The 27,452-nt window shown below is 39.7% G+C and overlaps 1 protein-coding gene across 3 annotated transcripts in view; it reads left to right on the top strand.

Annotated features, from left to right (window-relative positions):
• The window catches only part of fstl5 (follistatin-like 5), a 190,816-nt gene extending 164,638 nt beyond the window's left edge, over positions 1-26,178 (top strand). For all 3 annotated transcript variants that reach the window (XM_005726504.1, XM_005726503.1, XM_013909182.1), the window contains 6 exons: positions 3,589-3,615; positions 3,836-3,954; positions 9,743-9,892; positions 14,285-14,392; positions 16,116-16,240; positions 23,762-26,178. In XM_005726504.1, coding sequence (XP_005726561.1) covers positions 3,589-3,615; positions 3,836-3,954; positions 9,743-9,892; positions 14,285-14,392; positions 16,116-16,240; positions 23,762-24,464 — 1,232 coding nt within the window. In that variant the 3' untranslated portion in view covers positions 24,465-26,178. The remainder of the gene's footprint in view (positions 1-3,588; positions 3,616-3,835; positions 3,955-9,742; positions 9,893-14,284; positions 14,393-16,115; positions 16,241-23,761) is intronic.
• Positions 26,179-27,452: the final 1,274 nt, after the last annotated feature.

The following is a 27,452-nucleotide window of genomic DNA, read 5'->3' as shown; positions in this document are numbered from 1 at the left end:
AAAGGGCCTGCACATTGGTAATGATGTCAGACCTCTCAGTAGAAAGACCAACGTGTATATACTGAAAGCTGACTTAAAAGCATTTAACTAGTTTTCTGTAGGGATCGGCATAAGCATAAAATTTTTAATTATTTGTCTGAGCACAATTTAGAACCAGAGTATGGGAAAAAAAAAGCCTCAGTGTGACTCATGTGTCAAAGCTCCACTTCCATCAGTTTGACATGTTCATCTGTCAGAAAAATGTGCGAGTGATGATAGAAGCAGTTGGGGGCATACAGTCGAGATAGATTGGACAGTTTGGAAGCGGGTCTCAACTCGAACTGTTTTTTGATTCCCACCCTGCGCCCAGAGCGTTGTCTGATAAACTGAGGGTTAAAGGGACAGTTCACTCTAAAGTCAGATAGCTATGGTGTGAGCTGCCAGTTGCAGCGGTATCTGCCTTCTCTTTTATTTAATGGAACTAAATGGCACTCACTCTTTGGTGCTTTGAAAGTAAAGGAAAAAAATCTGGGATTACATCCCATCCAATTTAATATTGTATATTATGTGTATATTTACATACTTTTGGGCTGTCACTACCATGAGCACCTTGTTGTGGATGAACACTTTCTTCTTTATTGTTACATATTTGGCATTCGTTTTGGAAATTACTCAGTTCTCAGTAATGGTGTGCAGTTTTGTGAGTTTTTCTTTTTTTTTTCACTTAAACTGCAGCAGTATGAGACAATAACAGTCAATAATCCAATAGATGGAAACTTGGTTTTAGTATTTTACCCAAGGACATTTGGCATGCATACTGGCACGGCGAAGGATCAAACCACCAATCTTCTGATTAGTAAATGACTTGCTCTACCTCCTGAACTCCCTCCCTAGATTTATAATTGACTTCTAAACGAAGTTTCAGGTAAATTCCTGAGCTTTTTTCACTTTAAATCAGAGACATTTAGGCAAAAATCCAGATATCTCGTGTGGCAAAACCGATGTTTTTTATTCATGCTGAAAGTCTAAGGAGCTTGGAAAGAAAAGTGTCTGGACTTCTTCAAGTTGCTTGAAGACGTTTCACCTCTCATACAAGAAGAAGTTTCAGTTCTGAACTGAAGAATCTTCTTGGATGAGAGGTGAAACGTCTTCAACGTCTTCAACGTCTACGATGACCTGGATGACAGAGAAGCTTCACAGACATTCATGCTGAAAGTACTGTATTGTTCACTTGTAGGCAGCGTCACTCATATTCAATTCAATTCAATTCAATTTTATTTATATAGCGCCAAATCACAACATAAGTCGCCTCAAGGCGCTTCATAATAACTCATAGTGTAGAGCAAATTAAGAAAATAGTCTTTCTTGAAAACACCTACAAGAAAATTGATCAACTACCTAATTCTAAAAATCAGCACAGAGAAAATTTTAAAAAGAGAACATTTTGGGGTTGTAGGTAAAAGGAACATGCATTTACCTATTCTTTTTTTTTTTTAAAGGAGCATTTGAAAAGTAGTATTAGACACTGTTCATTAAAGACAAATTTCTGCTGATATCCAGGTTTACAGGGCTTGGCTAAGAGCCAAAGGAGAGAGTCCTAAGACATCTTGATCCAGGCCGCAATGTACTGCAAGTGGGAGTTGGCAGGCACATGCAAAAATCTTTTTGGCTTTACACAGATTTGTGGGGTACCTGCTCTGCATGCTATCAGTGTTCTCAAAAGACTTTTGTATCAGTGTAGATGATGAAAGAAAGAAGAGGAAGAATGATATTTCTGCCTGTTTTCTCGAGCATTATTTTTTCACTTTCTGAATACATAATGCTAGAGCAGCGAGCAGGATTTGTACTTCCAAACTGTTGAGAAGGTGTATGTGTGTAGAGCTTATAATTAAAGCATAAGTCTTGGGTCAGTTTTTCCAAGAAACTTCGTAAAGAATACCTGGAAAGAGCAATAAAAAGCTGAACACCTAAGGCAGTCATCCTGAATTTCATTATACATTTGCATCTACTGTGACCCAATTACTTTAGCTGTATTATACTGTCTTCTGCCATGCCACTGTGGTGAACACCACGGGCTGTTTGGCCCACTGTCGCAGCAGCGTGCTCTTGTAAACAAATTGAATTTATGTAACCTTGCTGACGGGTAGGAACTGCGGAGGCCAGACTGGCTGGTGAGCATGGCGTCCCCGATGTTTGGAGCCCAGTGGAAACATAGTTATTACGGCCAGAAAGAGTGAACTCACTGCCTACAGTGGCAGCCAGCTTGTTTTGTTATATGGATGATGAAGTTGATGTATGGGCTCGTTGTATGCGCAGAACAGCCACAGTGTTTCTGCCAAGTGATGAATAGCATCAATACTGTGGACTATTGGAAAAGACCGGGGCACACAAGATCTCATCTCAGCTCCTCTTTTCCATTTTCCATTTTTGGCAGATCTCAAATAAATTGTATTGTTTTCCTTTTTGTTTTGTCCTTGCCTTCCTTCCTTCCTCGATCCTCCAGACCACGCTATACACCCCGCTCCTTTTGTGGAACTTTTAATGAGCTAAAAGGTATGCAAGAGTGCACAGGAAAGACTTGACAAAGCACTTTTGAAAGATTAAGGCTGACTAACAGCACAGTGGTGTCTGGTTGGCTTTGTCTCAGCTCTCTTTTCTTTCTCTGCATCCGTCCACCTGAGCAAGAGGCTGCGGGAATGAGCACTGCACTAGAGGCGAGATTAGAATCGGATGTGAATTGGCCTGGAGATTGGTTTGTAGACTGAAAATGCATGAAAATGGAAGATGGAATGGAAGCAGAGAGAAGACTGGGGGACACATGAACAATGAGAGAAGGTCACAGTTAAAAGCCAGTGTGAGATGATAGTGGTGGTGGTGGTGGCGGGTTGGGGGATGAGAATGATTGAGTGGAAGAATTTGCTCTTATCTTTACATGGAAAGTATATAATAGCTCTAGATTTTCTTCTCACTATTTAGTCTTATGATGTCATCTTTTCTCTCAGAGTATCCAGCGGCTGCTTTGAAAGCCCACTGTCAGTCTGTGTCTTAGGTCGCCAGTGAACATTCAGGGTGTTATGTGGCTTTCATCCCACATTTCATGTCATTAGTCACTTCTAAGTGAATTTAATGAGAAATTACCTGTTATAGCAGCCAAAACAGGTTTCATGCCACTGAAGAAGCAGCACATTAATCCTTCCTAATGACTTATGATAATCATCTGAGCCTGAAACCTGTGGACTACTCATGGGTGTCTAAGGCAGCTTACCCATAACGCTCATATTGATAGATGATGATCTGAGGTCTAAGGTTTTTTCTCCTCTCTCTTCGTAAGATTGCAGCATCCAAAAATCACAAGCTGTTTTACAGTACTTGTTGTTGCCTGCACTCCATTTTCCAGTGTTTGGAATCAAATTATTTCCAAGCAGAGGGCTCCATCGATTGTTTGTTGCACTTGGTGTCAGACAGACAGCTTCCATAAAACTTTCATGTGGTCTACTTTCCTCTTTGCCTCAACAGGAGTCAGTATTTGGGTGTTAGTTCTCACAAAGGGACACTATTGATTCTTGCATTTATTTTCATCTGTGCTTCCCTCTTTTTCCTTCCTTGCAGTGGCAAACATTTTGTGGCGGGAAGAAGGTACGTCTAGACTGCTTCTGCTCCACTATAGCATTCATTAAACTGAGTTAATTGAATTTCTGTAATAGGGTTACTGAACTGTGATGAGAAGGATTAAGTGATTTGATGCTTCGAGAGTAGATAACAATGTTATATGCTTATTTCCGTTCCAAATGTTCATACTGTGCAGTCTCATAAGCTTTTTCACGTATATAACGGCACTGTTGTTACTCTCTCGCAGGTCTCGGCATTGGCAACATGTTCTATGTGTTCTATGAAGATGGGATCAAAGTCATTCAGCCGGTTGCATGTGAGATCCAACGGCATATTAAACCCAGTGAGAAGCTGCTGGCTCTGCAGGTGAGTCGTCAGAAAACATTTACGATTCAGTGACTTTTTTTTATATTCCATCATTAAAAATGTACGTAAAGCCCAAGTCCAGTCAGAAGGTGGTAGTAATGCTGCCAGAGGTGTTTCGTAAGCCACCAGTAAAACAGCAAGATGTGTAAAGACGTCTAACTCAACCAGGCAATGCTAGCATATCAGAAGTCGGTCATAGCTATATGTAGCCACAAGGTGGGAGACTGGAGAAGGTTGCCGTCTTCAAAGAGCAGTGAAATAGTTCTCAATGAATATCTAGTGTCAGTTTTGGGCCTTGCTGTTAAAACAGATTATAGTTTATAATGCATTTCTAAAGCAGTGTGTAGAATACTGTAAATTGTAATAATTTTTAAAACATTTTTACAGAAGACCTGAACCAACAGTGGGTTTCTGGTTAGAAACACTGTTAATGTATCCAAAAGTATAAAGTGTAAAAAAAAGAAAAATACTTGTGTGAGCCCTATTGTGCTTTCTCTGCCGACATGCAGCATAAGAGGAGACCTCTATGGTGTATTTAACAGGGTATTTTCCTCTTCCTTTGTATAAGTGTCAGAACTCCAATGTTGAAAATTAATAGCACCTAACCTAGTATACGTCAAGTTTAATTGCAATAATTTTAATGACATTATTTAATATGAATTCATGCCTCTCCGCAAAACCCATTTCTTTTCCTAAAGTCCAAAGACTGTTATGATTTGTGCCTGCCAGGAATTCGCAACACTGTGAAATGTTTTATTTTAACTTTGGAAGATCTTGTCAATGACCAGTTAATTTAATGAATTGGAAGCAGAGAAGAGGTGGTTGAATAGTCTTGTAAGCCCTTGGCTTGCATAGATCAAAAATGTCAGTGTTTGCATCTTAGTGTTTTACAGTGGAGTCCTGTGAACAGACAGGAGTGTTTGTTAATGTCTCTGAAAAAGATGTAATGTGTTATTCACTATTTATATCCTGCACATCAAGTGCCATGCTATCCAACGGAGTGACAGCTTCTGTGAGCAGTTGGATTTATCTGAGGTTCAGAGTCAGCTAAGCTGCTGAACGCTCAACAGTTGATGGTCACTAAACTGTCCAATATTGATATGAGTGATTCCAAATATGATTTAAATGTAGATCTGCATTTTCTCACACACTTGATAAATGATAGTGTAATTATCTTATGTCAGCAATGCCCTTCTTTTTCTCCTGATTTTCAAATGAATGGACCTAAAGCTTTCCATTGCAATATAGATTAATTTGAACATGTTTCAGAGAAACCCCAAAGAGAATCAAGATCAGACTAGACAAGAAGAGTCGTCCTTGGTGGAAAAATCCATCTCAACAGCTAGGGTGATGGGGGCAGGGCTAACAGGTAGAGACATGCAGCCAATTTACCCATGAGATGATGCGCTCCATCATCTCCTCCCCATTTACCAGATAATTTCATTAGAGCCGTTTTGACTGAAGTAAGAAAAACAAACATGTTCTGTAAACCTGTAAAAACAACAGGCTCAAACAGTCATTTTTATAACATTGTTCAAATAAATATGTCATTATTTTTCCTTCTGTCAGATAACTAATGGGGGAAGAGTAAAGCAAGAGATTGACAGGCAGGCTTGGTGCAGTGTACTGATGTGGATGCAGTACTGATCTGAGGAGCTGAGTTTGAAGATGAGGCTGTCGATTTATTGGTCAGTCTGGGTTCCTAGACTGACCACAAGCCAACTGACAAGGCTTGTGTCTACAACCTTCAGTGACAGAAAAAAGTAAATCAATGTTGCAGATTCAAGAAATTGGCTTCTTTTAAAGGGTGTCTGGGCATAACAGAGGGTGAGGAGTTGAGTCATTCTTGAGTAAAGCCTCCGCTTCTCCGAAAAGGGCATCTAATTAAGATGCCTTCAAGGTAAGGTGTTTTGGGCATATCACCAAAGTGGGGATCAAGGGGAATACCCAAGAAAGCTGGAGAGATGCATCTCTTGTTTGGCCTGGGAATGTCTCAGTTACCCCCCAGAAGAGCTAGAAGCAGTGACTGGTCTAAGCATCTGTGTTTGGACTGCTGCCCTACGACCTGGATCCCGATAAGTGGTAAGAAATGGACAAATGGATGGACAATTGAAGAAAACAATGTCCACTAGACACGTAGGGTACCCACTGAGTCATGGTGTTAATTCACTAACATAACTCATGCAGTCAGAGTGAGTTTCAGATGGCAGTGGACTGTTTACACCAAGCCTCCCCTACTGAGACACCGTTTATCACTGAAGCTTTCAAGCAGCAAAACATTCAGAGCACCCAGCTGATAGATACCTGTTAGATTTACACGTGTTCTCGAATAGCAGCTTTCCTCTGAGCTGCCTTTCATCCAGGAGCTCTGCACTGATTGGACGGCTGTTATACATAAAGCGATGCCATGAACGCGCAACAATCAGCCAAGCGTTCCTCTGAGAGGTGTTTGTATTAGGATATCAATCACTGCAGCACTCCACTCTTGTCTTGGTGGATTGCGGTGTGAACACATGAGGCCGTTTCCCAGCACAGTGCTCACGTTTTCTCCATCACAGAGGATTGATTGCTTATGCACAGCCAATCCATTATCCAAATCCACCAGATAGACTGCTCAACTGCGATACATGTCGTATGGAAGAAAACACAATAACGTCCAATTCTGCTTCAGGAAGCATCTTTATTTGGTTTCCTGTGGAACAAAGGACAATCAGATGTCTTATGAGTTTTGTTTTGTTTTTTATTACATATGCTACAAGGTTATGTTAAGTGCGGTGGTTGTCTTAATGTTTACTGTAAACAATAACAATAGCTTATTTTTTATAGCACCTTTTAAAACATACAAAGTGCTTCACAGTTTGGTGAAGACCACAAATTAAAGATAGTTATACATGTCTAAATATACAAATGTGAGTTAAAGATACAGCCTTAGATTTTCCCCTGCACATTAGAAGAAGAATAGTTATGAAAAAGGACAAAAGGTTAAAAACTAATGACTGCAGAAAACGTTTTCTCTGCACTTGTTTAAAACAAACGACAGATTTAGCCTGTTCCAATATGTAGGAGCTACAACCTCAAAATGATCCCCTCTGGTTTTAAAATAAGAGCATGGAACAGTTAAAAGAGTGTGTACAGATTATCGGAGAGGCCAACTGCCACAGTAATGTCTCAGCACATGTCCCTGTATAAGATGGAACTTGGGCCATGTAGGGCTTTATTTAATAAAATTTTCAAATGAATTCTGAATTTCACTGGAACTGAAAGCTTGTAAAGGCAAAAATATAGCTAGTTTTTGTTAGCAGCCTAGCTGCTGCATTCGAGAGCAGTTAAAGATGGCCTATTGCTGAGTGTGGGATGCACATCATAAGTGAGTTACAGTATTTAAGACAGAAAAAGGCAGGAAAAATTCAAATGCGTACTAAACGTTCCACATTTTTGGGTGTTGGTAAAGGTTAAATCAAAGAAACACGGATGGATGCGCTCAGATGGATGCAGTTTGCACTTTACCATCATGCTCTCGGTCTTTTGTACAATCCAAATAATTTCCATATCCACGCAGTAAACTGCGCTACTATTTTCCTACTCCACCTTACTCATTCCTACTCGTGATGACCGAGTAACAGAACCGAGTAATAGAACTGGACCAGGAGGGTGTGGTGTGACCATGAGGAACTTAGACTGAACAACGAGTGGAAGAGTAGCTGTTGGTGTTTCCAGAATAGAAGGAGCATAGAGAACCCAAATGCTTAACTTATGTAAATGTATTTTGTATGTATATAAACCTCACATTTGTAATGACAATTTTAATCATAAAACAGTCAAAGGGTAAATAAAATATAGTAATTGGAATTTTAGAAACGCCACATTTATTTTAGAAAACTGACGGGACTCAGTCAACAGCTTGAACACTCTCTCCATATTTCTCTAATTTTAACAGAAGTGTTTTCTAAGTCTTATGTATTCCAAGAGGACCTTGTTTACTCTCAAGGGTGATAATTAGCATGCTAGTTCAAAAGGAAAAAAACAAAACACTTTAGGGTAATACTAGCTGGAACTCACCTGTAGCTTTTTGAAAAATTTGCTTGGAGAATTCTCTAAAGGCTTTAGGTCCAACTAAGTTATGAGTACATGTTAAAAAAAATATTGTGAAAGTTGCATCACGTCATACTATAAGACTACAGAAGTTTGGATTGAGAGCTTGGAGGAACACCTCAAGAGATTAGACATGATTGTGCCGTGACTTTACCACAAAGTTTCTCTTTTTGACACTTTTGGATGTTGCTGCTTCACTGTTTTCGGCACTTTCCCTCCCCACAGACGACTTATGTGTCACAAATGTACTAGCTCTACAAATCATCCGGCGGCTTAGCTGGAGAATATCAGATGCCTCACATTTCTCACAGCAGCTCTTTAAATGTCATCATCCACATTCACAAGTGTAGAGAGTAAAAATCCTCTAAATATAACTTCATACTAGTATTTTTTTAATATCTTTTAAAGAAATACAACACCGCAGTGTGAATTCACTGCAGCATAATGTCCTACTGCAGTATTTGATGAAAAGATATATATTGTTTTGTATCACACTGTAGTCATTTCCATCATAAAGAAGTACAGCAAATGTTTGCAGTCTTTAAAACCTGTCAGTTACAACATAAATTGCATACATTGATTGCACCCACATATATACTGACATATGCAACACACATATACAGAGAGGATTCCATTCACACCCTCGGCTGGGCATCAGATGTTCGATTTCTCACTTCTTAAAGGTGCAATAAGTTGGATATTGGCAGCCCCCCTAGCAACAAAATGACCACAGCGTAGGTCTGCAGGGGTGTCGCAGGGTTCAATAACAATGACTCAACGATTACTTCACAAAGTGGAAGGATTTCTGACTTTTAAAACTGACTTCTCCAACCTGTTTTGGAATAAACAGCAATAGATGGCGCTGCACCTGGACAATGTAGTCACAGAGAATTGAAATCCTTGTCTTTCTGGCTCTTTCAAGCCAGAAAATTCAAAGCAGTGTCATTGATTTAGTGATTTAGCTTCTTGAAATGACCTCTTAGCTGGATGTTTTTGTTTGCAAATTAACCTACAGAGAAGACATGGGCGACATCACTGGGGAGGTCGGCAGTAGAGTTTAGATCCCTCCTCTCTGTTTTTCCCCATCATTCTTAATATAAAGTTGAGTCAAGTTCATATATTAAATAATGCCCCTCGAACCAAGAAATTTTGGCCAGTGAAAAGGGACCTGTCATGGGCTGCCTCTGTGGTTGTAAATATGAGAGAAAGAGTTCATCCCGACATGCCGGAGTCATCCTTGCAGCTCCCAAAATTGTCCCACAGAGTCTGAAATGGACGACTGGTCGCTGCCTGGAGGATTGGATGACTAGGGAAGGGGGTGAGAGGTGGAAATCTCCTGAGCCATAAGGCTGGTTGAGTTGCCCGTTAGCCAGGATGGCGAGAGCTGCCAGGAGTGGAAGCTGAACAGCCGTAGACTGTCCGCGGGCTTTGTGTTGAAGAATATGTGCGGACAAGTGGGAGCGAGATTTCGCTGGACCACGTAAAGCTCATTTATCCAAGTTGCCAAGATAGCACGACTCACATCAGCATAGGTGATAAGACTGCAGGTAGTAAACAACACAGAAAAATGACGAGGTGAAGGTAATTGTTTTTTAATGAGACGTATTTCCCTGTAATATGAAAAACAATATGCTCACTGTCGGTGTGTGTCTGTGTGTGTGTGTGTCTGTGTGTGTGCGCGCCTTTGTTTTTGCAGGAGGAAGTGTGCCCCACCTCACCAGGAGAGGCGGTTCAGAGGTGTGTGTGGTCATCAGCGGTCAACATCAAGGACAAGTTTATTTATGTGACACAGCCAACCTTGGATCGAGTGCTCATAGTTGACATCCAGTCTCAGAAGGCCGTCCAGGTAATTGTCGGGCTAAACTGGAAAAAACAAGTTCTCGTCAGTTTTGCCAGAAACACAGAGAGAGGGTCTGACGATAACACAGGTCAAGAAAAAAAAAAGATTGAATAATCTTTCCTGTTTGTGTCTTTGTAAAAGTGAAAAGTTGTTGTTTACAGTAATTGACTCCATCTGTGCCAAAAAACCTCAAGGTTGCTCGGTGTCCCCATGTTGATTGAACGCAACATATTTCACAAAAACCTTCAATACATCATTGCTCCATATGGGTATTTTCTGTGATTGATTTTGCTGAATGAAGGACACACATGTTTTTTTCCAGTTCCATACATCATCCTCCTTCATGAAGTTCAAATATATGAATGCTTTGGGCCTAAACTAAAAATGACCTGTATCCTGTTATTTGGGAAACGCTTGTATCAGAGGTGTTGGAATATTGTACTTAAGTAACTATTTAGTAGAGCATTAATACAAATAAGTGAGCGCTGTGGTGTGACGATGTATGAGGAGTGTAGTCCAATGTAAATTCAATATTGCCAGGCTTTCTTTATGTCATCTGGCTCAACAAAACAGATCATTAGTGAAAGGTATCAGAATGGTGGTTATCAGCTTTCTTTGTTATCCCACACTTCCTTCAACCTAGTATTCTGGGTAATAAACACCAGTAGACTAAATAAATTTCCAGTTTATGGTCTATTAATCTGAGTAAAACACCACCAAGCATAAAAATACATTTTCTGATTCATTAACTAAATGCACATAAATTAGTGTAGTAACAAACTGTAGTAATGGACATTGTATTACATACATTGTGTCTGATACTGTGCTGTATCAGGTTTGACAACCTTTGGTTTTCAGCCTGCATAAAACGTAGCCTCAGGTTCATGTTTATAGCAGCCAGCATTAGTGACACCTGCCAATGTAGCCCATCGGCTTCAAGGTTCAACATGTTTCACATTGAGAGATACTGTTCTGCATACAGAACAGCTAGTTATTTGAGTCAATGTTGCCTTCCTATTAGCTTGAAGCTGTCTGAAGCAGTCTTCTTCCCCAATGTCTGACACCAACAAAACATTTTTGGCTATAAACTGCCTCTCCCTGGTATTTTTCTCTTTTTCTGATCATCCTCTGTAAAATCTAGAGATGATCGTGCCCATCTGGCACAAAAAAAAGAAAACGTTAAAGAAGAAGACACGTTTCTTTAATATTTCAGGGAGGATGATTTTTGTTATCTTGCTTGAAAACAGCGTGAAACATCATCACTGCTACTTGTTCTATTCTGTTTACTAAATACTCAGAGATTTTTTGCATGTACAGTAGATTTATCCACAAGCTTACATTGATGTACTGTCCCCAGTCCCCAATCTGAAAGCCATAATAAAACATTTAGCTTGCATTTCTTGAGGTTGCACATTGTGGAATTTGAGGTGCGTTTAAGGTCATTTTCCTGCAACAAGAACCCAAAGCATGGTCAATCTAAAATGGTGCTACAAATGGTGCTGCAGTTTGAGAGTTCTTTTCATGAAAATCTGCACTTTTTTGCTCCAAATGTATCGTTGTTCAGTGTAGCAGTCTGCCATTCGGACTTCCGGTTGAGCTTTGATGGAGTAGGACGCGATTAAATTGTTATTTATTTGCGCTTTTTGGGCATATTTCCAGTCCTGTTTCGGTTTGTGGATTGTCTTGTTGAGAAGTTTTACTCGGGCCGGCGTAAAATGGCAGCAAAAAATGTTAAAACCCGCAGTACTATTCAAACACATCTGAGGCCTGGTTTGCAAACCGCTACCACACCCTCGAGTGAGCCGTCGTCTCCTGCAAAGCCCCCCACATCTCAAGCTAATCCTGATATTGAGGCTCTCAAGGTCGAGTTGCTGGCTTTGCTGAGGAAAGATATCGCCGACATCTTTAAAAAGCAGTCTGCCATTCATCTGGTTTGTTTGGATGTTGTTTGGATGCCAAACTTCTGATTCCATTAAGGTTATTTCTATGAAATCGTGGAGACCTACTCCAAATGTCTATTTAAGAAAAAACTATTTTTATTTGGTTTTCTAGCAATTATTCAAGCAGCTCTTTCAACCTGACCTCTACTTTCTGTTTACCATGTCTTAATTCCATTACAAAGTAAGAAAGCTTCTACTTAAAAAAAAGCTATTTTCTTGTAGTCAAGCTTTGTGGGCATCAATTATTCTCTGTTCTTTAGAGTAGTAGGCAGCTGCTAGTTGTTGGGACATGGTTTTAGGAGTCTGAGTGTTTATTAAGATGTGAAATGTGCATCCCCAGGCCTTTCCATAATTCTGGCCTAATACGAAAATAGGCCTAACAAGCAACTGTAATCAAGGTTGGAAACCTTGGCAAAACTTATGTGAGAGGTCAAATCTTCTGGGGTGCCCAAACTTTTATTTTGCACCAAAATTATATAAAACAGAAAGTGCTCTAATCTTGCTTAAAATATTCAAAGTAATGTTTCATATTTGTCTTTTTAGACATCAGTTTATTATCTACTTACACACAACTATTCACAGTAGCAGAAATTTTGACCAGGGGTTCCCAGCCACTACTGTCACCACTACAGAGAGATTATAAAATCATTCTGATAAGCAACCTCAGTGTCAACAGCAGAGTGCAGGGCTTTGTCTGCATGTGTTGAATTTTTCTACTTGATGAAGTCTGTTTTGTTTCTTACATGCTTGAAAGCTTGCCAGTGCATCAGCCCGGCTCTGTTCCACTTGAACCGCTAAAGTGCTGCTTTTTCAGCTTTAAGATCAGCTTTTGTTTGACTGCTAATCCCTGACCTGACCCATTTCATACAAACTGCAACTGTCAAGACCCACAGTTAACCTTAGCGTCAACGTGATGACCGAGTGACCCTGAGACCCACCTCTTCAAGGATACTGTCGCCTGGCAACCCTTCAGAAGTGCTTTAAAATGGCAAATCCTGCCATCTTCCTCACAGATGGTGTGAGGAAGCCGCCCCTTTAACACTCCTTGCTGCACCCGTCTCTTTTCCTGGTGGATTTTTTTTAATGCAAGGCTTCCTCAGGAAATAGCAGTGAGTGGTGGAGTTGAATCATCAGTGTCAGTGGGTTTTTTGGGTGTGTCAGACTAATTCCAGGCTGTTCAGATCCCTGCAGATGTTCCTGACACCGTGATAGCTGTTTACAGCTTGCCAGCCTCTCAGGGACCTGCCAGTAAGCAGGTTGGTGTCCCAAAGTCTGTCACAAGCTCATTATTCAGTCGCCTGGAGGTTTAGCTTCATTGCATTATATTACCAGTTGTTAATTACCCACCTGAACCCGTCACTCGTCTCGAATGGTAAGATACACGCAAGTTCTGGTTTCCCAGATTTTCGTGTTCTCATTGGATTATTAATATGATTGACATGCCGAAAGCAACAATAACAAGCGATTTGCGTTTTGTAATTTGCAACCAATTAAATTGTTAGTTAACAGTTTTTAATGAGCAAGCTGTATTTTGTGCATTATAACTAATGAATTGCAGAGTGCATGCGGATACTTGTGTGGAAGTAGCTGCAATGTTCTCCGCGCTTCATCTCTGACAGATCTGTAGAAGTTACTAGAGCATATTGGCTGAGGATCTTTATAATCTTCCTCAGCCAGAAAGAAGTTGTCAGTCGAGAGGAAAAGAACAACGCGAACACCTGTTTTCTCTGATGACTACATGCTCGGAGATTAGTTAGGATTCAACAGATATTCTCATCTTATTTGCAATAACTCTCTTAGGAGAGGTTTACTCTCTCAGTAATACAGTATATATTTTGCCAAGGTAAACAATACCATTAGGATTTTGTGGCAAAACAAATATTATAGAAGGAAAGCTGCAGTCAAACGGGGTTGTGGGAATACAGGGTTGCAATAATTCTTTTTAAAAAGATGATTGCTTTTTCTTGCTGTTGTGAGGAGTAAAGCTACTGCATGCTCTCGCTTCCCCTGAGATTTCCGTATTCCCTTTGAGCCGGGTGTCTCTCTGCACTCAGGTGGACATAATGCATGAGGAGCGCTTTTCTGTCACATACGACTCATCTATTGTTCTGGTTGGGAATATTGCCGCTGTGTGTCAAAGAACGGATAAAGACTGAAAGCAATTACTTCAGTGTGGTAAAGAAATTGTGTCTGTCACCACTTGATTTGAAATGCAGCTCAACACCAAACACACCTTATACATAAAAAGCACACCTCCAATCTACCTTGTTAAAAGAAGACTTGGACCTGTCAACCCGCGGTGCATTAGTCTGCAGGAAAACCTTTCAAAAGCATTACCATTGCACATCAAAGAGGGATCTCTTCAAACACAAGTCTAGTTTGCCTTGCGGTATTATATCATGGCCCTGCTGTCTTTGGGCTCAATTTGGTTTTTGATCGGTTGTGTGTTCTCTTTCAGACGGTCAGCACTGACCCGTATCCAGTGAAGCTCCACTATGACAAATCTCATGACCAGGTGTGGCTGCTCAGCTGGGGAGACATGGAGAAGAACTTTCCTACCCTGCAGGTGTGTCCGTGGTTCACTAGTTAATTATATTTCAATGTTTTTCTCTCCTCTGCAGTCCTTGTCCATTTTCGTCCTTGTAAAACGGTTGAAAGCAGTGAGTTATATAAACAAGCACAGAGATGCAGACTATCAAGGCAAAGTTCGGATAGTTCACATGCTTTAAAATGTATTATGTTCACCAACTGTCAGAAAATTGTGAAAAATACCAATCATGTTGTCCCAGAGTCCAAGGGTGCTCCTTTTTCCTTTACCAACAGTGCCAAATTATCTGGTCATTAATTTTCTATTACTCAACGAACCCTTTCAGGATTCTATAAATAAAAAGAGCTGATAGAGGAACTTAATATCTTCCTGCTGATTATATTAAATACCCTGTGTGAAGATAGGCATGTGTAAGCTGTAAAATCAGCAATAAGGAATAACTATTAGCATAACATTACCAACAAAGCCAATCCAGAAAGCTACAGGTGATAAAAACAAACAAACAGATCTTTTCTCCCTACAACAAATTCAGTGACTTCAGCTGTGCATTATTTGACAGTTGAAAAAAATATTTTATTTTTATTTATTTATTTATTTTTTAGAAAGAGGGGCAATACATATTAATGAACATTTTAACAAATGTAAATATGCCAGATAATAGCCTTGGGCTAATTTCCATCTGCATCCCACCTTTACTTTCATTGCTTCTCCCTTAGAGTATATTTTAAGTTAATTAAATGCACTTTGAGTGCAGCAGGCATTAAGGCTGTAGTAGTTTTTGGTTCTGAACCACTACACATAAATCCAGGCACATAAACTTCTGACCACAAAGGTAGAGTGTTGTATCATTAAAAAGTTAAATTAAAATATATATATCAAAAGATGGTGCTTTTATTGCACATCAGGATTGGTCCATCTCATTCACACTGCTCTTTAGATATCCTGTTCTGACCACTTGTGTCTCTGCGAACAGCAAACATTAACTTGTTGGGTCAACATCAAAATGACCCAAATTTCATGTAATAATTTTTAACATGATACTCAAGATGAAGGGTTGCTGAGCCAGTGTAGCACATATTGCATACTTCAAGTGGTAAAACAGGACCTCTGGGGAACACACTGAAAATAGCACTCGCGCTATTATAGTACTAACTAAATCTGCTGTTTCTTTCTTTCTTTAAATTCTGGAATTCACTACACTTATTGATTGCACCTTATAAATACTCTTTGCATATGTTCAATTTTGAGGCCTTTGCTATAAATGGAACAAATATTTAATGAGTGTGTTTTTTAATTGTTTCCTTTGAGTCAAATTGAGCGGTTTCATTGGAAATTCTAGTTTGTCATCAGGAGCACAGAGATTTGTAATGCAGGGATTTGGTCTGTGGCAATTTGCCTTCAGCATTGTGGTACAATCAAAGCAAACCCTGCCTACACACAACCACATGTCTACACGCTTCCATGCATGCATGATGATTATTTAGACACCAAGGAATATAGCACACATCACCTCCTACTGAGAAGCTCCAGCTACTCAACAGCACGAGGAGAGGCTGAAGAGTTTTATCTGTTAAAAAATGCTGGAAACCTTTGCAGCTTTCTGATATTAGTCCCTTTCGGTTCATTGTTAGCTCCAAGTAAGTATGATTTAAAGACTTTAATGAGGAGAAACCAGCAGCACTGAGTGTATTCATCAAGCTCATTTTAAACACCCACCTGCTTCTCTGTTGGTCTTCACCAGGTGATCAATCAGGCCAGCGGAAGAGTCTCCCACCACACCGTTCACACACAACCGGTCGGCAGGCGCTTCGACAGAGTGGACGATTTCTTCATTCCCGCCTCCAGCCTCATCATTAACCACATCAGGTACATCCAGCATGATCCAGCAACATTCCTAATGTAAATTGATTTGCAAATTAGGTTCACCCCTTTGGCATTTAATTCACTTTACTTAAAATCTCTTCAAGACTCAATACAATAATTTGAATGAGCATTGTTTTGCGCTACTTGAGTGGGTTTTTGGATCAAGGCCACACAGTTATCTGATGAAACTGGGCACCCTGAAACTGATTATACAATTCCTTATTTTTTAAATAAATTCAAAAGACTAACAAGAACCAGCATAAAAAATCACAAAAGAGTTGCAGAAAACAATAAATAATATAAGCATATTATAAGTATTAGAAATTTTAAATATGTCAGTGTACTCTTTGCTTTACATTTCTTGGCAGTATCTCAAAGGACACTTGCAGAAAGTCGCAGGATCCTTACAACTGTTAAATATCCTTCGACTGTTTAAACTCTGGTTTGGCCACGAAGAAAAAGGCCAAAGTTACTGATTTTTTTTTTTAATCAAATCACTCGGTCATAAAAACTTCCAAAAACAAAGAAAAACTAAATAATCTTAATCTTAATTTTTCCAACCAACAGATTACCAAAAATATTCAGTTTTCAGTAATAAACAGCAAGTGGCAGAAAATGATCTGCATTCTTCTTGAAAACTTTTTGAACAGTTACCAGATTTCAGTACAGTTGCAAATACTGAATTAATTTCATCAATTATTATTTTATCTTAAATGTTGCTAGGTTGTTTAAAATCAAGTATTTGTCAGCTGTGTTCCTGTGCAGGTTCCTGTGCAAAGACTCTAAATATTACACAGTAGCTCTGGTAGATCTTGTACGCAGTGCTTTTCAAATGCTCAAAAAATAAGAGGACTGACAAATGCAAGTGACTAGCGAGATAGGCATGTCACACTGGTAAATTTATAATCCGATTCATTTTTTATAATTTTATAATTCTGTAGATTTAATAATACATCATAATAGATTCTGAATCTACCCCTCAGTGCATGTTAAGCTGTAAGGCATCTTCATGCCTACTTTAAAGTGTCTGGGAGGCAGAAGCTCAGCCCATCCAACTGGTTCACATTCCAAGCCATCAAATACTGCTCTTGGTCAGAAGTCGCTGGGGTGACAGACTTACACATGTCAAAGGTGTTTAGGCATCGGTGCCCTGATGCAGGGGCTCCTGCAGTATTAGACTCTAAGAAGTATTGTGTATCAAATTCAAATAAAGGAGACGCAAGGGCGAGGTGGAGGTCTAGGATAGAAGATGCTAAGGCAGGTTGCAGTTAATCTCCCATTTAGAGCGTTGCTTTTTTACTCAGTGGTTAGTTAAGTTTAGGAGTTTATTATGATTTTCGTCACTTGGTCACAACATTAAGGTGAATATTAAAAATGACATGTAAGCAAATAATCGTGCAGCAAAAATAAGGAGCTGAAAATGAACATCAAAGAGGATTTGTTTCTTTAATGGCCACTTTGGCTCCAAAAGTGAGTCCATCTCTGAAGGAAGCATTTTTGTAACCGGATACAAAAAAACTAAAAGATTGTGGCCTTTATGAATAGTAAACACCCACTCCCTGTTAGGGGTATAGAGGTTTTGACTGACAGATGGGACAAAGGAAAGTGGCTACAGCTGACGGCTGCCTGCTAGGCCCTACCTTTACTAATTTGATTGAAATAGACCTTTCAACCGTTCGGACTCTTTTCTTTTTCTTTTAAGGAAATAATGTAACAAATTTCCAAGCTTGGTGCTAGACATTACCAGTAAATGGTGATTTACCTGATAAATCAGCAGCAATACCTGAGGCTTAGGTTTATTTCCAGTTCTGTACAGGATGTCCACATAATGTGCATTAACTTTAAAAACAATGAAATAAGCTATGCCGTTTATAGCTGTTGAAATTTTCCTTTCAGAAACATCATGACCAAAACAGAATAACAACAATTAAATGCAGCTGCCTCCTTACACTGATAAAGATATCCCCAAACTCTTTGTGTCAAACGGTTAAAGAGTGGTTTTAAGAATGAATCAGCAATTAGTATTATCATCAAATGCCACTACTTACAGGAGTCATTAGTGTTTTCTTTGTTCTCACCGAGATCAAATAAAAAAAACCCAACAAAGTCAGAGAAGGGGGGGCAGTTTGGCACCTCACCTGCTCTTTATCGCTTTAGTTCATCAACAACAAAGCATAGACCTGCTGAGTGCAGAGTGCATCAAAACGCTGCTTCGGTTTTCACATGTCACGAGCAGCTGTCACACCCGGGCTTAACGCGGATAGAGAAAAGCTTTTCCCAAACGCTTGGCTAATGTCACGGAGAGGCCAGGAACAAGCAGGAGGTCTGGAGGATTTCAGGAAGTTAACGGTCTCCTGCCGAGGAGGAGCACGCAGTCCGGCGTGTGTCTGTGTGGTGGGAGTGTGGGTGGGGTTGCTGGCACAGCTGTAATTAGATCCACTGAGACCTGCAGGGAAGATTGCAGGAAAGTGTGACCATGTTTTCTTTCTTTTTTCCCCACAATGTTGTGTGAAAAGTGCTCTCTTTAACAGCTACTCATAGTTAAAAATAAGCTTTCTCTTTGGAGGTGCAACTATTATGAATGTTTTTCATATGGCTAAAATCGGACAGTACCTGAGGCTGAAGCCGAGTACTCTTCTGGAGAATGTGTGACAACATGTGAAGCAGGACAAAGCTTTGGATCTATACACATTTTTTATTTGGACAACTGTTTTATTGCAGATAATAGAGAAGTTGGAATTAACTGCTACCCTGTGGCTCTGATTTTTCTTTATATATCTGGTACTCACACAGGCATTTATCTGCTGGCAGGAACACAGCATCGATTAGTCGATTAAGCAACATGAGCAGTGTGCGAACGGCCAACATATATTCAGCAACTTCCAGGGATTGTTTAATGACTGGGGATTCCCTCGGCAGCTACTATAAAGCAAACAGGAACTTCCAGGGGCTGTCATTCATTACAGCCATCGACTTGTAGCCAAGCAAATTTACATGTCAGCAAAAGGAAAGAAAAAAAGTGGTTGTTTCTTATTTATGCCCACATCTATAGCACCCTGCAGCTCAAGCTACCCACACTTCTTTTTTTTTTTCTCCACAAATTTCTAATCATTGCACAGACTCCCTTTTGGCAAAACAAGTCGAGCGAGATGTTGGTTTGATGTTTCTTTTTGTGCTAGAGGATGGGTGAACAAGAATTGCTGTGCTTTAGATATATTTTACTGTTCAGCATCCATTGTCGCTGCTCACGAGCTTTACCCTGAGGATCTTTTACTGAACTGCATAGCAAACATTACTCTGGGGTTAAGTGTTTAGACTCAGCCATTTCTAAAGTGAAAACACTGACACAGAGATGAGTTAGCATGCAAAGCAGCTAGTTGAACATAGCCATCTTGTGCAGAATTGGGGGAAATCTTTTATGCATTAGTCATTGGTACAAACGACAAACAGCAGCTGTCAGTTTGGCACAGAGCAATCCGGGTCTGCCAGTGAAGCACCCCAGCTGTGTTCACATCACAGCAAGGCCAAACAATGTCTGATTATCAATTTTTCATACATGAAAAAAAAGTCAAACCATGGAGAAAAGTATTTGTTTCATCGCATCGACCTTTTGCTTCCAAGCATGTTACCAATATTTCACAGCATTTGTGCACTAGTCATTGATCAGCCACAATATTGATAATAATCCATGGCAAAACAATTTCAGTGTTGTTTGATAGGCAGAGTTGTATTATTGGTCTGTAAATCACCAGCTCTGCCTGCCAGTGGGTGAAAATGGTTTTTCAGATTTAAACTGCACAATACATTTTTCTGATGATTTTCTTCTAGATTCCCCCATCTTTCTTCAGAGCTTATTTTTTAATATAGGTGAGGGACACTATAGTAGAATGAAGAACCAACATGTTTAGTGACTGAGGGCTTTTTAATTGACATAAAACCGCTTTGGTGGTTTCACAGAATTGATTGAATGATCATAAATCTTTGTAAGACTCCAGTGAATCGAATACCACTTATGAAAGTTAACCAGTGTATACTGCCAACAAATTTTACAGTCTAAATTACTCATAAGTCCTGATTGTATAATGAAAACTTTGTCTGATTAATTCATTTGAATGGGCATTTTAATTCTTGGCTGTTCTGAGAATTTGGCTGTATTCACAAGCACTTACTGAGAGAGATGCTAGAGCTTCTTGTTAGGATACAGTGCAGTATTCACAACGCTTCGCTCATTCCACAATTTGTCGTATTACAGTGGTTGTTTCTTATTGAATCTTAGGATTCAATTCATTTTTCACCCTTAAAATTCTACAAATACCTCATAATGACAAAGTGAAGAAGGTTTGGGCACACAGCCACCAGTATAGACCAGTTCGGAGCCAGGAAAAAACAGCAAAGTGTGGTTCATTTCAGTTTGATGTCAACTCCAAATAAAAGTTTATTGTATATAATCATTAATGTATATAATCATTAGTTAGACTCTGCTAGCCTAACTAATGATTAAGAGAGAAATTATGCTTGCTTCTTATGGAAGTAACACATTCACATATCTGAGCAATAACAACTTGGTAGGATGAGTGAACTGGTCCAGTGTTAGACTCTAACCTTAAATAAAAGTCCAGTCCAGGTAATTAATTTGGATTAGATTGTCCAAGTCTCGTTTCCCTGCAGCAACCTGCCTACTCTGACCTGTTTCCTTTGTCTTTGCTTTACTTATTCTGAAATCCTTGGTTCCCCTTACAGGGATTAAAGTAGTTGTTTTTCAGTGGTGGTCCTCAGTTTCCTTTCAGTCTTAGACTTGGCTAAATCATAATAATAAATTTTTGTATTTTTATTAAACGACAATGAGTAGAAAGTAGCTCTTTAACTGTATGAAGGGGGTGGAGTGCAGAACAGAAAATGGTCAAATAATTCACATTGCAAGTTCTTACAGTAACACTGAGTTACAAAAGGAACAATTAAATCTGCTGTTTTCCTGATTAAATTGAAAAAAAAAGGATTTTTAGTTGTGAAAATGAATGAAAATAAATGGTCTGCTCCACAATTTCTGTGCTAAATGCAGACAACTGTTTTGTAGCACAGTCTAGACTTGGCAACAAAATAAGAAAAACTGCTCCATTAATAATAAGACAGGCTAATTAAAGACTATTTAAGATGCCAAAAGCCATCGGTCGTTAGCAGCTCCAAACCAACGGCAGGAAATTTTTAAGTAAAAAAAACAACCCAAAACTAAATACTGATCACATAATAAGTGAAATATAACTAATTAAGGAGTAAAGCCAGCCTCGCACACGTGAGAAATAGTTGTTATCAATTTATGCTCACATGTTACAAACCAAAAACACTGCTTTAGTTGTTTCTGTGACCCTGTGCAATCTCCTGCCTGGCCCCAGTGGACACAATGATCTCTGATCAATGATTCCCTTCACAGTGATGATAATGTGCTGTGTGGCTTTCAAACAGCCATTTTCTGTTCACAGGTACAGACAGTGTGGTGTTCAAACGGCATAAAAGATGATGAATGATGGCAAGATTGAAGCGCCTGTCAGCATCAATCACCTGGTATTCGCATTTAATTGAGGCCTGTCCGCTCCTTGCATATTCCAACTGTTCAGCTGTTAAAGTGTAATGTGCCATTAGGAGGTTCTTTGGGTTTTTCTAATGAGTAGCATTTTCACTGATTGTTGCCCACATATAACACTGCTATGATTCTATTAAAGGGGAAAGTGTAGATGATTTTAGACAGCCAATATGAAGATTGCCAGAGGGCAGAAGATGGCCGTTTTAGTGTTTTAAATGGACCTCTCAGATATGTTAAAGTTTTGCTCCTGAAAATTTATTTAAAATTATGACAGTCCAACAATCTTCATAATTACCTAGTAAAAAAAAATCAATTTCTTATTTCAGGTTGACCTTGCCTTATCATCTGCATTGTGCTGGTCGATTTAAGATTTTTTTTGCACCTGCAGGTTAAGCTTCTAGGGGGCATTTTACTGTCAGATTTCTTTAAAAAAAAATCAAAAATTACAGAACATTTTCAAATACAGTGCATGACTGTTCAAAGCAAATGACTTGAGCTTTGAACTAACAAGATGTCCTTCTGCATTAATCATCCAAAAAGGCCGGGAAGCTCGAGAAGACAGCCTAGAAACGTATGATTTTGCCCCTCAAATTCAGCTTACAAGCACTAATTGCTAGTCAGTCTGTATTAGAGCACAAATTATAAAGAGCTTAGAACTAAACACAGCTGCAGCTGATAGGATGATGTAGTTGGTCATAAAACAAAAAATTAAAAATGCAATTTGATGATGGTCTAGGATGGAAAAACTAAGAATCATCAAGATTATTATAATTAACATGGGGTGCGATGACTATATACTTCAAATTTCATCAGCAGTTGTTGAGATATTTTATCTAATAGTATGAGTGCTAGAGTTAAAGGTAAAACTCTGGATTAGCAAAGTCAGAAGCTCTTCAAGTCTGTGAAACAAAATTCAAAAAAGTCATGCAGCAATCCAAGGAAAAGGTGTTTAAAAAACCCCTCAAAGTTCTAATGTACTGTTTTTGTGTAATTTTGGTCAAATTTGTCAGCACAACCAGACTGAGGAGACTGTATGTTTATTTATATGGGGATGAGTTTCCATTGAAATCCCTTTTACAACTGGTTTTCAAATGAAAACCAAGTTAAACCCAAAATGTATTTACTTTACCCCCCCATTGGTTCCAAGCAGGTCATGGGAGAAATGCCACCGGCGGTCAGAACTACAATGGTACCTGATGGTCTTCTAATCTTAGCAGAGCAACACAGTGTTGCAGTGGCTAGCACTCATGCCCTACAGTGAAAAGGTCCTAGATTTGGATTGACTGACAGCTGAGCTTTTTTTTGTGGAGTTTGCATATTCTGCCTGTGTTTGAGTGAGTTTTCTCCAGGTACTCACTCCACTTGGTTTAAAGGAAAGCATTGACCAATTACAATCCATAAAGGCTAAAAATGCAAAAGTTGCAGCATCACTAAGGAGGCAAATTTCACCTGCTGACTTGCTAAATCTCATTCTCAGCAATGTGTGGACGTGCTGAGTTGCGGCATTTTGTCAGATAGCCGAGATGTTTGCTGGATGGGGATTATAGGGAATACATTGTGCATTATTTGCAGTTTATGCATCAGAAACTGTATATAGAAATAATATACAACATTTAAACTTGCTTCTACGTTTGTGTTTTGTTTTAACACGGGGGTCTGTGGGGATTCATTTGATCTCGAAGGAAGCCTCAAGAGTTTATTAAACAAACTGCAGATTTGGGCAGTTGTGCATTACTGCTTGGACGGTCTTAAATGGGAAAAATGTATCGCTAAAGTCATGCTCAGGTAAACCGAAATATTTTGGATATATTCTGACCCTACTTTTGTACAAAGTGCTCAACCAGTCAACTGGGTTGGCAGTTTCTTGATTCTTAATTTGGATTTCAGAAGAAAAATGTGATATTGATTAAATCTTTTCTTTGTTTTTCTCTTTAAATTCTCTGCAGATTTGGCCTCATCCTTCATCGAAATGAGCCTGTCCTACACAAGATTGACCTGGAGACGACTTCATATGTGAAAAACATCAGTTTATGGGAGTACAGCTGCATCCCCAAGTCTGTAGCCTACACCCATCTGGGTGGCTATTACTTTGTTAACTGCAGGCCAGACTCTACCGGTGCCACGCAGCCTCAGCTCATCTTAGACAGCGTGACAGACAGCGTAATTGGACAAAACCGTGACATCACTGGCACTCCCTATGTGTCTCCAGACGGCCACTACTTGGTCACTGTCGATGACAGTGATGGCTTGATGAGAATCCAGACGATCTCAGAGCGAGGGCAAATCCAGGAACCCTTCGATATCCACACCAACTTGCACCTATCTGATCTGGCCTTCCAGCGCTCCTTCACCGAAGTCCACCAGTATAACGTTTTCGGCAGCTCCGGCCGTCAAACTGACGCTCTGTTTGTGGAGCTGAGCACCGGCAAAGTCAAGATGATCAAGAGCTTGAAGGAGCCGACCAAGTCCTTTGAGTGGCCGTGGAGCAGCAAGAACAGGATCATGGCGGGCAGCGGACTGTTCGGACAGTACCTCATGACACCGTCCAGAGAGTCCCTCTTCATCCTGGATGGACGGCTCAACAAGCTCAACTGTGAGATCACCGATGTCCTCAAAGGCAACGTGGTGGTGTGGGTGGGAGAGTCTTAGGTCATGACGATGAGACCCAGTGAGCTTTTTCCTTTCAAAGGTACTAATGCACTGAATTCTGTTGCAGATTCTTTAGTTTTGTGGGAGTCCGATAATGAAAACCACAGATTCAGAAACCAAATTGACTTCATCACACGGATGAGGGACTGTCATCCGAAAATGAAAAAAATAAAATAAAATAAAAAATGCTAAAAAAAAAGAACAAATATGTGAGGGCATAATTGATTGATATTGTCTTGAAGCCAAGTTTGTTTGTTTTGTTTTCACCTGGTGGTTTGCCTCTACATCAAAGTTGCTTGCTAGTAACATTTTTTTCAGGAAAATTGGTATGAAATCATAAATATGTGCAACTTTGCATTATTATTCGGTTGTATTCAGTGTGTGGGAATGCTGTAGATAATCTCTTAACAAAAACAAATGAAAGTGAATCGGCAGAAACGCATATATATATTGTATACACCCAGATTAAATCTTATAATTTCAATTTTCCCATTCCCAACTTTTTTCCTGTGCCTTCAAGGAAAATTCCCCTCCATCAGAGGAATTAGCATAATTATTCCCAGTGTGACTGCAGACTAATACCTCTTTCTTTGACCCCTTCATTCATGGTGAGTGTGAGTGGTTCCTCACAAATCTACAGCTCTCATCCATCGAATGCAGCCAAATCTGTCTAATTAAAACGAGCCCTTGCTGTGATCCCATCCTGTTTGAAGTGGAGACTGAGTGGTTCATTATGGTTGTGTGCTCTGTAACCTTTGATCCGAAATTATAACCAGCTTTGGAAGGTTTTGAATGATATAGTTTTTTTTTCCTCTTCTTTTCATTTATAGTCTAAAGCAGAAAAATGAAAGTCAGTGGTGATGTTAGGTAAATATTGCCAGCTTTACACATTGTGAAATTTAAAATATTTCAAAAATGTTCCTTAGCTAAGAGTCAATAGAGCACTCGTGTGTGAAGAAAATTCTGTCATAATTTTAATATCCCTTGGACCAAATAAAAGAAAAGCATCTTAGAGTGTAGCTGAATGTGGAGCACATGCGTAGTCTGCTCTGTTTGACAGCATGTTTCAAGTGAATGTTTTAATGTGAAGTAATGATGAACTAGCACACTGGGGACTGGGGTAGATGTGGTTGTGCCGTGTAGAGGGTCTTTGAGCATGAGAAGCAGCTCTTTCTAGATGCTACTGCAGTAGTCAATGAAACCGTTTCCTAGCTGGACACATTTCTATGCATATTCACCCTAGCACTCTATGACTCTGAATCACAATGGGCAACTGTATCTCAAATTTAGTATGAACTTTTGATGTGTACAGATTATATATAGTCATTCTGTCTTTCCAGTTAAAGCGTATATACTTTGATTTAAATTTTCCTGTTTTAAACCCCGACTCTGCTGATGACGACCTCTGACCTTTCTCTCTGTTAATGTCCTGTACATAGCGGCTGGCTGTGAGTCCATTAGTTTCTCATCAGTGTACAGATTCTGCCAGGTTCTGTTCATTTCAGAAAATCAGCACACTCCTTTTTAAGAATGAAAAACAAAACACACAGCTATCATTTTGGACATCCTGTTCCCAAGCAGCACATTGTGATCACAAACACTGATTCCACTTCCCTATAGCCATGTCTCGTATGTTCTTTCATGTGATTGTTATTTATATAGAGAAAACACGCTTGTCATTTTACCCAACAATAAAAAATATATCATGAACCAAGTGTATCGTTGTGTCTTTTTGTTGTTAAAGTGACCTTCTATAGCGGCCGCTTTACAGCTATGGAATAAAGGCTCCTTTAGGAGCCAAGCTGACCGTTATTTATTCTGCAACAAGAACAAGGTCACAAGTCTGTTTTCCCTTTGGGTGCATTTATCTTGCAGCAAAGAATGCTTAAGATAACTGTAAGAAGCAGAAAAAAAATACATAAATTAAGACTTTTTAGTTTCATGCAAAAATGTGTGTGTATTTTTGTTATTGCAGGCCTCAGCCACACAGAGACCAATCAGCTTCCCTAAGCCTGCTGGGAAACAATGTGTATTCCCCCATGGTTCGTGAATGATTGCTGGAGGTTACTGGCTGTGTCAGCTGAAATCAGTCACCAAGAGCGTCCTGCACCAAAAACCTCCTTGTGATTGCTTTGGTCACTAACAGATTACCGCAGTTGCCCATAGTGTGCATGGAAGACAACGATTTATCTGCAAACACTCGCCTGCGGCTTACTGAGAAGTAGTGAAACTTGAAAAAGTGCGACCCAAACCAGAATCGGAGCGGGAAACCCCCCAAAACAATTGAAAATGCATGACTTTTACTATGAAAGCGAACAGTCTTTGCAGACAAGTTAGCATCTTTCATGAATACTGCAAGTGAATGTGACACTTACAGCTAGAAAGAATTGCAATTGCAACCCCTGTCTTCTAGTGAGCAGTGGTTGCCAACAGGTCTCTGTGTGACTGGATCTTAGCTCTCAGGTAAAATGTGAAATGTATTTGACTAACTGAAGGTAAAGAAAGTATATTCTTTGTGTATTTTACTGATATAGCACCAATATTTGCTTTTCAAGTACTCGTTTGCTTAAAAAAAAAATATTTGTACAAGAAAGTCACTGCCTCCAAGTGCCTGAGGCCATGGTTGTCTGCTGGGTGATCGTGGCTCAAGAGTTGGGTGTTCGTCTTGTAACTGGAAGGTTGCCGGTTCGAGCCCCGTCTCGGACAGTCTCGGTCGTTGTGTCCTTGGGCAAGACACTTCACCTACTACTTACTGGTCTTGGCCAGAGGGGCCGATGGCGCGATATGGCAGCCTCGCTTCTGGCAGTCTGCCCCAGGGCAGCTGTGGCTACAACTGTAGCTTGCCTCCACCAGAGTGTGAATGTGAGAGTGAATGAATAGTGGAATTGTAAAGCACTTTGAGGGCCCCGAAAAGTGCTATATAAATGCAATCCATTATTATTATTACTTCAAGCAGGGGACTTCAATTATCTTGTTAACAAGTGATGA

Source organism: Pundamilia nyererei, unplaced genomic scaffold, assembly GCF_000239375.1.
Source record: "Pundamilia nyererei isolate P.nyererei 1_Seehausen unplaced genomic scaffold, PunNye1.0 scaffold00020, whole genome shotgun sequence".
In the NCBI taxonomy this organism is placed as follows: Eukaryota; Metazoa; Chordata; class Actinopteri; order Cichliformes; family Cichlidae; genus Pundamilia; species Pundamilia nyererei.
This window is presented reverse-complemented; position numbering and strand designations above follow the sequence as displayed.